The sequence below is a fragment of the Nerophis lumbriciformis genome, linkage group LG02 (assembly GCF_033978685.3).
Source record: "Nerophis lumbriciformis linkage group LG02, RoL_Nlum_v2.1, whole genome shotgun sequence".
In the NCBI taxonomy this organism is placed as follows: domain Eukaryota; kingdom Metazoa; phylum Chordata; class Actinopteri; order Syngnathiformes; family Syngnathidae; genus Nerophis; species Nerophis lumbriciformis.
The window spans coordinates 73,668,186-73,682,500 of NC_084549.2; the positions used below are offsets into that span (position 1 = coordinate 73,668,186).

The 14,315-nt window shown below is 44.4% G+C and overlaps 1 protein-coding gene across 2 annotated transcripts in view; it reads right to left on the bottom strand.

Moving 5' to 3' along the window:
- Window positions 1-216: 216 nt before the first annotated feature.
- The window catches only part of ndnfl (neuron-derived neurotrophic factor, like), a 24,098-nt gene continuing 9,999 nt past the window's right edge, over window positions 217-14,315 (bottom strand). Inside the window, exons 2-4 of one of the 2 annotated variants that reach the window (XM_061976006.1) lie at window positions 9,770-9,997; window positions 4,879-5,000; window positions 217-2,073 (exon numbers count right to left, since the gene is read on the bottom strand). In XM_061976006.1, coding sequence (XP_061831990.1) covers window positions 713-2,073; window positions 4,879-5,000; window positions 9,770-9,948 — 1,662 coding nt within the window. In that variant the 5' untranslated portion in view covers window positions 9,949-9,997 and the 3' untranslated portion in view covers window positions 217-712. Of the gene's footprint in view, window positions 2,074-4,878; window positions 5,001-9,769; window positions 10,107-14,315 lie in introns of those variants that run through there. The other variant, XM_061976095.1, reaches the window with a different exon arrangement.

Sequence of the window (14,315 nt, forward strand, 5' to 3'; positions counted from 1 at the left end):
TGTTTAATATTTAATTTTTAAATGCGCCAGAAAATAACCCGTTTTGTACACTGTTGATAGTGATTCAATGCTCAGTAAATGTGTTCCTGTATAGTATTTCTCCAGCAATGGCCATGTGGTGACATCAATGAGAGGTAATTGAAGTCGGACATCACTGAAGGCCTAGGTGGGAAACGCACGGCCCGCCACTGCAATATACAGTAAGTCCTTTATTGAATTTGTACAGTATTTCCAAAAGCACAGATTCCCCAGTATTTATTGGTGTGATTGAAGCAGCACGGGAATACATCAAGGACAATGACGAGTATTTTTTTCCTGCTTCATGCGAGAGCAGAGCACAAAGATAACACGCTTTGAAGTAAGCATCTGTAGATTGTACCGGTTATATACACTCCAACCTCCCCCTGCTCCCCTCCAACGTCTCAGATGTCGTCCAATTATTGGCCCATCTGTTTCTGTTGCATATTTGGCACACGGTCCTAGTTGTTTTTGTTGTCCTTTTTGTACCCGCGCACCGAAACGAGCACTTGGACCGGCGCCACGTTGTTATCGTGGTTGACGATGAAAAGCAACAATCTGTTGGGAATATTCTGGGAATTTGCTGGTGTGAGATCACCCTCCTCTCCTTTGAGGGTCCAACCATTGCTCCTCTACAGTCTAATGGCCTCGTTCTCAGGCTTTATTCCACAGCCCTCCACTAGGGGGCGGCATCTCAGCAGTCCTTCCTGGTCTTGACCGTCTTGCTGGCATACTTGATCGGGATCCCCCAGCGTCTCATCAGGTAGACGTCAAACACGTAAGTTGTCCCTGGCTGCAGGCTACCGATCACAGCTGTCGTGACCGCCCGCCTCGGATTCAGCTCCTGGAAATACTTGCAGAGGACCCTCTCTGTATCGGAGCGGGACTCCGGGCCGAGACATGGCGCGGTTAAGGCGTCCCCTTCAAGCTTTCGCTTGTACACACAGTAGAGGCTCCTCTCCTCGGTGCCCATCCAAGCTAACGTGACGCTATTGCACCCACGCAAGCGGTTAAAGGATTTGACTTGCAAGGTGGACGGCAAGGACGGGAGCCCTCTTTGGTGGTAGGCTGAGGAGGTCTGCATTTTGACTGAAGGTAAGGCTACACTTGAGGTCTTAGCTGCGGTCGTTCCTTCCCTTTCCAGGGAGATGACATAAACCGGGCTTCCCTGCAGCCAAATCTGCACCAAATCCTCCCCGACAGCCTGAGAGGTCAGAACAAGACCTTTACTGGAGACGGTGACTTTGACTTTGTCGCGTCCGCCGCAGCTCTGCAGGGTGAGCAGGCCGCTCTGCTGCACGCCACGTGGGCGGAAGCTGAAGAACTGCTCTGTAGCCGAGCCTCTGTCGTGGAAGGTCACCCACCTCAGCTCGCCCTCCCTCAGCGTGGCGACGGACGGCCGCGCCTCCTCGTGCGTCCGAGCGGCCGTCCCCGTGTAGGCGGCGCTGGTGCCGTTCAGCCGGTCCATCGCAAAGACGTCAAAGTAATAACGAGTGTCGGGCAGGAGATCGGAGACGGTGCAAACGCTCTCCGTCCCCCGACACGCACACTGGAGATCACCGCCCGCTTCTGAGTCCGCCTCCCACTGCTCCCACCACCATTCCTTCAGGATGGGCCACGCCGTCACCCTCTTCTTCTTCTCCGTCCTCTTTTTATCCTCTTCCATCTTGGAACTCTCCAGGGCCGCACAAACGCTGGGGAAGTTGCGGCCAGAGTTGACCAGGACGCAGTACTCGTAGCTCTTCTGAGCGAGACCTGTGAACGAGGCGCTGGGAACCCAGCTGAGGGTGACGCTGGTCATCCCCACTCCCAGGGTGTGAACTCGAGGGTCAGCCGGGACCTGAGGGATGGCCCCTGAGGTCCCCGGGCCTTGGTGGAGGTACACTGTGGCTCTGCTGCTCTGCTGTTTGGAGCGCAGCCTCAGGATGTAGACGGATGCATGGGGGGCCGCGGGCCCGCTGTATGTGTCCGCGGCATTGCCGGAAAAGCTGTGTATCCTCTCCTCAGTCCCAGGACCCCTCCACCACACCTCGGGCATGCTTTTCTTTGAGCTCCCTGTCAGGAAAAGATAAAAGGAAGAGTTTTTAAACAATAACACAAAGATGGCGGTGAACATTCTCATTCATCCAGGTCATTGTGTTCTTAGGGCATTGACAGACTGGATAGGACAGCTCTGGTTTAGAGCATGAAGTGCTCTAAAACTTGCTGGTAGACGGCTGCGTTGACCCTGGATCTCAGGAAACAGAGTGGACCGACACCAGCAGATGACATGGCACCCCAAACCATCACTGATGGTTTGGGTTGGTTTGGTTTGCATTTCCTTTGGAAATCGAGGTCCCAGAGTCTGGAGGAAGACAGGAGAGGCACAGGATCCACGTTGCCTGAAGTCTAGTGTAAAGTTTCCACCATCAGTGATGGTTTGGGGTGCCATGTCATCTGCTGGTGTCGGTCCACTCTGTTTCCTGAGATCCAGGGTCAACGCAGCCGTCTACCAGCAAGTTTTAGAGCACTTCATGCTTCCTGCTGCTGACCTGCTCTATGGAGATGGAGATTTCAAGTTCCAACAGGACTTGGCGCCTGCACACAGCGCAAAATCTACCCGTGCCTGGTTTACGGACCATGATATTTCTGTTCTAAATTGGCCCGCCAACTCCCCTGACCTTAGCCCCATAGAAAATCTGTGGGGTATTGTGAAAAGGAAGATGCAGAATGCCAGACCCAAAAACGCAGAAGAGTTGAAGGCCACTATCAGAGCAACCTGGGCTCTCATAACACCTGAGCAGTGCCAGAAACTCATCGACTCCATGCCACGCCGCATTAACGCAGTAATTGAGGCAAAAGGAGCTCCAACCAAGTATTGAGTATTGTACATGCTCATATTTTTCATTTTCCTACTTTTCAGTTGGCCAACATTTCTAAAAATCCCTTTTTTGTATTAGCCTTAAGTAATATTCTAATTTTGTGACACACGGAATTTTGGATTTTCATTTGTTGCCACTTCAAATCATCAAAATTAAATGAAATAAACATTTGAATGCATCAGTCTGTGTGCAATGAATAAATATAATGTACAAGTTACACCTTTTGAATGCAATTACTGAAATAAATCAAGTTTTTCAAAAGATTCTAATTTACTGGCTTTTACCTGTGTGTGTATATATATATATATATATATATATATATATATATATATATATATATATATATATATATATACATATACATATATATATATATACATATATATATATATATATATATATATATATATATATATATATATACATCCTGAAAATATGCAAACAAAACTGTGTTTAGATAATTGATACTTCAAACTTGCATAAATAAATCTTAAGGAATATAACATAACTTGGCTTCTGAGAGCTTCAAAATGTAATGAATAAAATGCTAAAGTTGTTGATAAACAAGCAATTATTTTAATAATTAAATATGGTCATTTTAAATGAATTATTATGATCATTTAAAATTTATTATTTCCAATATGTATATTTTAATGTATAATTCTATGGCTGGATGTAATACGGAGTCAGAAAAAATACAAATAAAAATACAATTAATTTTGATGTTTTTAGCAAAATATTGTAAAAATGTATTTAATTTTTTTTTTTTTTAATTAATAAATATATTTATTTTTAGGTAAGATAAATATAATATGTCACCCTGTTGTCCTACCGTCATAAAAAAAAAGTCTGTCCTCACTCAGGTCCGCATGGAGCTGGAGGGGGCGTGGCCTCCAGCTCCGGCTGAAAATCGGGAGATTTTCGGGAGAATATTTGTCCCGGGAGGTTTTCGGGAGAGGCGCTGAATTTTGGGAGTCTCCCGGAAAATTCGGGAAGAGTTGGCAAAGTATGAGGTGAGTGCCCCTAAGAAAAGGCATTGAAGCTTAGGGAAGGCTATGCAGAACCAAACTAAAACTGAACTGGCTACAAAGTAAACAAAAACAGAATGCTGGACGACAGCAAAGACTTACTGTGGAGCAAACACGGCGTCCACAATGTACATCCGAACATGACCTGACAATCAACAATATCCACACAAAGAAGGATAAAAACAACTGAATTATTCTAAAACAAAGTAGATGCGGGAAATATCGCTCAAAGAAACTGCTACAGGAAAATACCAAAAAAAGAGAAAAAGCCACCAAAATAGGACCGCAAAATAAGTCACAAGAGCTATATTAATGCATGCTTGGTTATGCTTTAAAGTCATATCCAACAATTGCGACAACGACTTTTTACTGTCAACTGAGTTTCGTTTTTTAATGATTTCTGCTGGTGGTGTTTTCAACGCAAACTATGTGCCTTGGCTCAAAATAGTTTGAAAAACACCGTTTCAGACAAGCGAGTGTAGTCAAGTCTTTCAGGTTCTGGGGTGCCAAAATAGTCCAAAAACTTTGAAAACAATTCTATTTGTTGACTTCCTCGCAGCGAACGACGAGTCTATTTTGTTCCGCCCTACATTCCCCATGAATATTGAACACAAACCCAGTTTTCACACAGACAGGAAACCTGCAAATAATTGAAGAAATACTGTAAAGCAGTTGTCGTCTCTCTCCAGAGGAAACCGCTCCGCAAATGAAACGCTGGAGAATCAAAGTGAATAATTCAGATGAGTTCCAACGCGAGCTGAATGATTCATGTCTTTCTAAAACGTCACTCTTCCAGCATGTGGGGAAGGTTGTGTCAGACAACTTGGGAATGTGGGACTGTTAGCGTCGACGCTAACGCTAACACAGGAGTCGTCCTGGCTGGTCCGCTGACCAATAAGGGAGGGGACCACGTCATGACATGCTGTTGCTTTAAATTGTGCGGGGGGAAGGGGGGGGGGGGTTCCACTCACACTCCAGACTTTTGAGGGGTTTGTCCTTCAGGGTGCGGGCCGCCAAGGTCCACTCCATGGGGGGGCCACATGGGCTGACGGTCACAGCAAAGTCGGGGGTCTTCCTCAGTGTGAAGAAAAGCCTGTGGAGGAATATGCATTTTCTACTTAATACAGAGCACTGATACACCTTGAACACACCATGACACATGTGATTGAGCCTATGCCGTTTGTTGTTCCTCTCAGGGAATAAAACTCACTGGTCACTCCCAAGTTCTTTTGGATGACATAGACCAGGGGTCGGCAACCCAAAATGTTGAAAGAGCCATATTGGACCAAAAATACAAAAACAAATCTGTCTGGAGCCGCAACAAATTAAAAGCCATATTACATACAGATAGTGTGTCATGAGATATAAATTGAATTAAGAGGACTTAAAGGAAACTAAATGAGCTCAAATATAGCTACAAATGAGGCATAATGATGCAATATGTACATATAGCTAGCCTAAATAGTAGTGATGGGTCCGGCAACACCGATGCATCGGCGCATGCGTCGAGCTCATAGAGCGAAACCCTGTGTCGGTTTTAGAAAGTCACGTGACCGATCATGAGCTGTTTTGGTCACGTGACCGATACGCCAACTGTGTCGCACTGACGCCTCCTCTGTGCCCTGTGAGCGGCTCTTTTCTACAGCCGGAGAAATAATAACTAAGAAGAGAAATCGTCTAAAATGCAATACGTCGGAAAAACTTTTATTTATTTTTTTTAATAAAAATTTAAAAAAATTCAATTAAAACAATTCCCAGTCCACAATCATCCACAACACGTTCTCTTAGATTTCCATGTTATGATACATGTTCACGTTATTTATTGACTGTATCTAAAAAAGATACAAATATATTTTTATTTAAATGAAGATATGAAATAATCCTAAATGACTTGGTTTATATTATTGTATATACTAGGGCAGGGGTCACCAACGTGGTGCCCGCGGTCACCAGGTAGCCCGTAAGGACCAGATCAGTCGCCCGCTCGCCTGTTCTAAAAATAGCTCAAAGAGCAGCACTTACCAGTGAGCTGCCTCTATTTTTTAAATTGTATTTATTTACTCGCAAGCTGGTCTCGCTTTGCTCGACATTTTTAATTCTAAAAGAGACAAAACTCAAATAGAATTTGAAAATCCAAGAAAATATTTTAAAGACTTGGTCTTCACTTGGAATAAGCGGTAGAAAATGGATGGATGGATGGGTCTTCACTTGTTTAAATAAATTCATTTATTTTTTACTTTGCTTCTTATTACTTTTAGAAATACAATTTTAGAGAAAAAATACAACCTTAAAAATGATTTTAGGATTTTTAAACAAATATACCTTTTTACCTTTTAAATTTCTTCCTCTTCTTTCCTGACAATTTAAATCAATGTTCAAGTAAATTTTTTTTTTTTTTTATTGTAAAGAATAATAAATATTTTAGCTTCTGGTTTTTCGACGAAGAATATTTGCGAAATATTTCTTCAAACTTACTGTGATTAAAATTCAAAAAAATTATTCTGGCAAATCTAGAAAATCTGTAGAATCAAATTTAAATCTTATTTCAAAGTATTTTGAATTTCTTTTAAAAAATTTTGTTCTGGAAAATCTAGAAGAAATACTGATTTGTCTTTGTTAGAAATATAGCTTGGTCCAATTTGTTACATATTCTAACAAAATGCAGATTGGATTTTAACCAATTTAAAACATGTCATCAAAATTCTAAAATGTATCTTAATCAGGAAAAATTACTAATGATGTTCCATAAATTATTTTTTTAATTTTTTCAAAAAGATTCAAATGAGCTAGTTTTTCTCTTCTTTTTGTCGGTTGAATTTTGAATTTTAAAGAGTCGAAATTGAACATTTTATTTTAATTTTTTTCGTGTTTTCTCCTCTTTTAAACCGTTCAATTAAGTGGTTTTTTTCATCATTTATTCTCTACAAAAAACCTTCCGTAAAAGGAAAAAAAAAAAATGTACGACGGAATGACAGACAGAAATACCCATTTTTTTTAATATATATACATTTATTTATTTAGCTATTCTTGTTTAAATCACACTTACGTGTAACTTACAAATGACAATATATTTATTTATTTAAGTGTGTATCAAACTGGTAGCCCTTCGCATTAATCAGTACCCAAGAAGTAGTTTTTGGTTTCAAAAAGGTTGGTGACCCCTGTACTAGGGCATCAAATCAGTGTCAGTTGAGTCGGTCCATAGGTTGCCTGTAGGGATTTTTAATGTCCAGCAGATGTCAGTATTTAGTGACACAGTATCGACACAGTATCAATACAGTTTTGCAATGTGTCGAAACGCTTCATGACGCCTCATCAACCCATCACTACTAAATAGCATGTTAGCATCGATTAGCTTGCAGTCATGCAGTGACCAAATATGTCTGATTAGCACTCCACACAAGTCAATAACATCAACAAAACTCACCTTTCATGCACAACGTTAAAAGTTTGGTGGACAGAATGAGACAGAAAAAGAAGTGGCATAAAACACGTCCTAGAAAGTCGGAGAAAGTTATACATGTAAACAAACTACGGTGAGTTCAAGGACCGCCAAAATTAGTAGGACAAAACGGCGCCCGCCAAATACTGGAATCAGTGAAGCATGTTTAATATAAACAGTGTGCTTTATAACAATTAGGGAGGTTTGTGTCATGTTTGTCCTCCTACAGAAACCATATTAAAACAAAAACTTTTTTTTTTCCTCTCATCTTTTTCCATTTTTCATACATTTTTGAAAAAGCTCCAGAGAGCCACTAGGGCGGCGCTAAAGAGCCGCATGCGGCTCGCCGACCCCCGACATAGACAAACCCCGTTTCCATATGAGTTGGGAAATTGTGTTAGATGTAAATAGAAACAATGATTTGCAAATCCTTTTCAAGCCATATTCAGTTGAATATGCTACAAAGACAACATATTTGATGTTCAAACTCATAAACATTTTTTTTTTGTTGTTGCAAATAATCATTAACTTTATAATTTGATGCCAGCAACACGTGACAAAGAAGTTGGGAAAGGTGGCAATAAATACTGATAAAGTTGAGGAATGCTCATCAAAGACTTATTTGGAACATCCCACAGGTGTGCAGGGCTAATTGGGAACAGGTGGGTGCCATGATTGGGTATAAAAGTAGATTCCATGAAATGCTCAGGCATTCACAAACAAGGACGGGGCGAGGGTCACCACTTTGTCAACAAATGCGTGAGCAAATTGTTGAACAGTTTAAGAAAAACCTTTCTCAAGCAGCTATTGCAAGGAATTTAGGGATTTCACCATCTACGCTCTGTAATATCATCAAAAGGTTCAGAGAATCTGGAGAAATCACTGCACGTAAGCAGCTAAGCCCGTGACCTTCCATCCCTCAGGCTGTACTGCATCAACAAACAACATCAGTGTGTAAAGGATATCACCACATGGGCTCAGGAACACTTCAGAAACCCACTGTCAGTAACTACAGTCGGTCGCTACATCTGTAAGTGCAAGTTAAAACTCTACTATGCAAGGCGGAAACCGTTTATCAACAACACCCAGAAACGCCGTCGGCTTCGCTGGGCCCGAGCTCATCTAAGATGGACTGATGCAAAGTGGAAAAGTGTTCTGTGGTCTGACGAGTCCACATTTCAAATTGTTTTTGGAAACTGGACCAAAGAGGAAAAGAACCATCCGGATTGTTCTAGGCGCAAAGTGTAAAAGGCAGCATGTGTGATGGTATGGGGGTGTATTAGTGGCCAAGACATGGGTAACTTACACATCTGTGAAGGCACCATTAATGCTGAAAGGTACATACAGCTTTTGGAGCAACATATGTTGCCATCCAAGCAACGTTACCATGGACGCCCCTGCTTATTTCAGCAAGACAATGCCAAGCCACGTGTTACATCAACGTGGCTTCATAGTAAAAGAGTGTGGGTACTAGACTGGCCTGCCTGTAGTCCCATTGAAAATGTGTGGCGCATTATGAAGCCTAAAATAGCACAACGGAGACCCCCGGACTGTTGAACAACTTAAGCTGTACATCAAGCAAGAATGGGAAAGAATTCCACCTGAGAAGCTTCAAAAATGTGTCTCCTCAGTTCCCAAACCTTTACTGAGTGTTGTTAAAAGGAAAGGCCATGTAGCACAGTGGTGAACATGCCCTTTCCCAACTACTTTGGCACGTGTTGCAGCCATGAAATTCTAAGTTAATTATTATTTGCAAAAAAAAAAATAAAGTTTATGAGTTTGAACATCAAATATGTTGTCTTTGTAGCATATTCAACAGAATATGGCTTGAAAAGGATTTGCAAATCATTGTATTCCTGTTTATATTTACATCTAACACAATTTCCCAACTCATATGGAAACGGGGTTTGTATGTGGAGTAAAAAGGACCAGCGAGACTTGGCCAAGTTTTACTAAAGCTTCAGGAGACCAGCTCTTACAATGCAACAATAGCATCTAAAAAGTAAGACAAAAGTTTTTGGGGGATATTTATGTTACAATATTATGTTTTTATTTCATATTACATTGCATCAAACGAAGACTATTTATGTCGCCCTTCATCACAAATGTCTCAAAGGGCTGCACAAACCACGACACCCTGGACTCAGGTCAGAACTCAACCAAATGGGAACTACGATAAACCTTGGAAGAGACCTCAGATGTGGGTTTTAATGTATAATGTTTCTTATATTTAGTATCACTACCAAGTCTTTGATCATACTAAATATTTCATCACTTTATTTGAACGCTAATTTCATATCCAACATGTCAAAAAGAGACTCCAACTCTTAGAATAACACAAATGGAATTCAAAGTTTAAATGAAGAGCAGCAAAATGGTGTTAAAAATGTAATGTATGAATGCTAATGTGGTGTTCTTACCTGCGTGTTCGCCCTGCAGGTAAAGTCACGCTGGTCATCTTCCCCTCAGGTAACCACCTGGTGGGTCGCAGTGGGACCTCGTTCTCAGGTGCAGAGGCTGCCTGGACCAGGGGCCACAGTGGGACCCAGAACAGCACCAGAAGTCTGGCCACGCAGGTGGGATGCCACGTGAGTGCCATCTTTTCTTCTTCTCGGGAGTCCTCGACAGCACCCGTGTTGTCGCCTCACCTGTGGAAAGACAAAGTCTGTCACTGTTCCCATGACCACTTCCTGTCATGTGACACTTCCACCGCGGGAAAGTGCGCTTGCCAGCGAGTGACCTGACGTCTTTGTGTCTATTTCTAGTGAGTTGTAGAGTTGGAGTGGCAGTCATGGTCAGTTTATCAGCTGGAAGTCAGACGTGGGTGGTGGTCAGACCCTACCATCCACCTGGGTGGTGGTCAGACCCTACCATCCACCACCTGGAAGTCAGACGTGGGTGGTGGTCAGACCCTACCATCCATCTGGGTGGTGGTCAGACCCTACCATACACCACCTGGAAGTCAGACGTGGGTGGTGGTCAGACCCTACCATCCATCTGGGTGGTGGTCAGACCCTACCATACACCACCTGGAAGTCAGACGTGGGTGGTGGTCAGACCCTACCATCCACCTGGGTGGTGGTCAGACCCTACCATCCACCACCTGGAAGTCAGACGTGGGTGGTGGTCAGACCCTACCATCCATCTGGGTGGTGGTCAGACCCTACCATACACCACCTGGAAGTCAGACGTGGGTGGTGGTCAGACCCTACCATCCACCTGGGTGGTGGTCAGACCCTACCATCCACCTGGGTGGTGGTCAGACCCTACCATCCACCACCTGGAAGTCAGACGTGGGTGGTGGTCAGACCCTACCATCCACCTGGGTGGTGGTCAGACCCTACCATACACCACCTGGAAGTCAGACGTGGGTGGTGGTCAGACCCTACCATCCACCTGGGTGGTGGTCAGACCCTACCATACACCACCTGGAAGTCAGACGTGGGTGGTGGTCAGACCCTACCATCCACCTGGGTGGTGGTCAGACCCTACCATCCACCACCTGGAAGTCAGACGTGGGTGGTGGTCAGACCCTACCATCCACCTGGGTGGTGGTCAGACCCTACCATACACCACCTGGAAGTCAGACGTGGGTGGTGGTCAGACCCTACCATCCACCTGGGTGGTGGTCAGACCCTACCATCCACCTGGGTGGTGGTCAGACCCTACCATACACCACCTGGGTGGTGGTCAGACGTGGGTGGTGGTCAGACCCTACCATCCACCTGGGTGGTGGTCAGACCCTACCATCCACCTGGGTGGTGGTCAGACCCTACCATCCACCTGGGTGGTGGTCAGACCCTACCATCCACCTGGGTGGTGGTCAGACCCTACCATCCACCACCTGGAAGTCAGACGTGGGTGGTGGTCAGACCCTACCATCCACCTGGGTGGTGGTCAGACCCTACCATACACCACCTGGAAGTCAGACGTGGGTGGTGGTCAGACCCTACCATCCACCTGGGTGGTGGTCAGACCCTACCATCCACCACCTGGAAGTCAGACGTGGGTGGTGGTCAGACCCTACCATCCACCTGGGTGGTGGTCAGACCCTACCATACACCACCTGGAAGTCAGACGTGGGTGGTGGTCAGACCCTACCATCCACCTGGGTGGTGGTCAGACCCTACCATACACCACCTGGAAGTCAGACGTGGGTGGTGGTCAGACCCTACCATCCACCACTTGGAAGTCAGAAGTGGGTGGTGGTCAGACCCTACCATCCACCTGGGTGGTGGTCAGACCCTACCATCCACCACCTGGAAGTCAGACGTGGGTGGTGGTCAGACCCTACCATCCACCACCTGGAAGTCAGACGTGGGTGGTGGTCAGACCCTACCATCCACCACCTGGAAGTCAGACATGGGTGGTGGTCAGACCCTACCATCCACCACCTGGAAGTCAGACGTGGGTGGTGGTCAGACCCTACCATCCACCACCTGGAAGTCAGACGTGGGTGGTGGTCAGACCCTACCATCCACCTGGGTGGTGGTGGGTGGTGGTCAGACCCTATCATCCACCACCTGGAAGTCAGACGTGGGTGGTGGTCAGACCCTACCATCCACCTGGGTGGTGGTCAGACCCTACCATACACCACCTGGAAGTCAGACGTGGGTGGTGGTCAGACCCTACCATCCACCAGCTGGAAGTCAGAAGTGGGTGGTGGTCAGACCCTACCATCCACCTGGGTGGTGGTCAGACCCTACCATCCACCTGGGTGGTGGTCAGACCCTACCATCCACCACCTGGAAGTCAGACGTGGGTGGTGGTCAGACCCTACCATCCACCACCTGGAAGTCAGACGTGGGTGGTGGTCAGACCCTACCATCCACCACCTGGAAGTCAGACGTGGGTGGTGGTCAGACCCTACCATCCACCACCTGGAAGTCAGACGTGGGTGGTGGTCAGACCCTACCATCCACCACCTGGAAGTCAGACGTGGGTGGTGGTCAGACCCTACCATCCACCACCTGGAAGTCAGACGTGGGTGGTGGTCAGACCCTACCATCCACCACCTGGAAGTCAGACGTGGGTGGTGGTCAGACCCTACCATCCACTGTCTGCACTATTTTATATTTCATGTCATCAATCAAAACACAATATGTTTACTCCAGGAAAGATGCTCTGTAGGCCGAACCAAATGGTTTAGGGGGCCACATTTACAAACAACAACACCCAATTCAATAAAATAAAATAAAAAAATATAATAAAAAGAGAATACAACAAATCCTTTTCAACTTATATTCAATTGAATAGACTGCAAAGACAAGATATTTCATGTTATTTTTTGCAAATATTAGCTCATTTGGAATTTGATGCCTGCGGCATGTTTCGAAAAAGCTGGCACGAGTGGCAAAAAAGAGTGAGAAAGTTGAGGAATGCTCATCAAAGACTTATTTGGAACATCCCACAGGTGAACAGGCTAATTGGGAACAGGTGGGTGCCATGATTGGGTATAAAAGCAGCTTCCGTGAAATGCTCAGTCGTTCACAAACAAGGACGGGGGCGAGGGTCACCACTTTGTCAACAAATTGTTTAAGAACAACATTTCTCAACCAGCTATTGCAAGGAATTTAGGTATTTCACCATCTACGCTCCGTAATATCATCAAAATGTTCAGAGAATGTGGAGAAATCACTGCACGTAAGCCATGATATTACACACCTTCGATCCCTCAGGCGCTACTGCATCAAAAAGCCACATCGGTGTGTAAAGGATATCACCACATGGGCTCAGGAACACTTCAGAAAACCACTGTCGGTAACTACAGTCGGTCGCTACATCTGTAAGTGCAAGTTAAAACTCTACTATGCAAAGCCAAAGCCATTTATCAACAACACCCGGAAACGCCGCCGGCTTCGCTGGGCCCGAGCTCATCTAAGATGGACTGATGCAAAGTGGAAAAGTGTTCTGTGGTCTGACGAGTCCACATTTCAAATTGTTTTTGGAAACTGTGGAGCAAAGAGTAAAAGAAGCATGGGGACTGTTCTAGGGTGAAAGTGTAAAAGGCAGCATGTGTGATGGTATGGGGGTGTATTAGTGGCCAAGACATGGGTAACTTACACATCTGCGAAGGCACCATTAATGCTGAAAGGTACATACAGCTTTTGGAGCAACATATGTTGCCATACAAGCAACGTTATCATGGACGCCCCTGCTTATTTCAGCGAGACGATGCCAAGCCACGTGTCACAACAGCGTGGCTTCGTAGTAAAAGACATTGAGAATGTGTGAAGGCTAAAATATGAGAAGGGAGACTGTTGAACAACTTAAGCTGTACATCAAGCAAGAATGGGAAAGAATTCCACTTCAAAAATGTGTCTCCTCAGTTCCCAAACCTTGTTAAAAGGAAAGGCCATGTAACACAGTGGTGAACATGCCTTTTTTTGCAATGTGTTGCTGCCATTCAATTCTAACTTAATGACTATTTGCAAATGTAAACATGAAATATCTTGTCTTTGCAGTCTATTCAATTGAATATAAGTTGAAAAGGATTTGTTGTATTCTCTTTTTATTGACCATTTACACAACGTGACAACTTCACTAGTTTTGTACAATCTTGCATAACTAATGAGATAAAAGTACAAATGACTTAGTAGGTAAAAGCCAAGTCAAAAAGGGTCTTGGGCCTGACTCACTTATCAGCAGAGGTGGGTAGAGTAGCCAGAAATTGTACTCAAGTAAGAGTACTGTTACTTTAGAGATTTATTACTCAAGTAAAAGTAAGGAGTAGTCACCCAAATATTTACTTGAGTAAAAGTAACAAGTATGTTGTGAAAAAACTACTCAAGTACTGAGTAACTGATGAGTAACATACACACACATATAATATATATATATATATATATATATATATATAAAAAACTCCATTCTCATCCACAACAGTACACCATGGCAAAAAAAGAACAATGCAACATTTGACGTCACTATGGGAAGTTTTGACGGAGCAGAAACGTGTGAACTCGT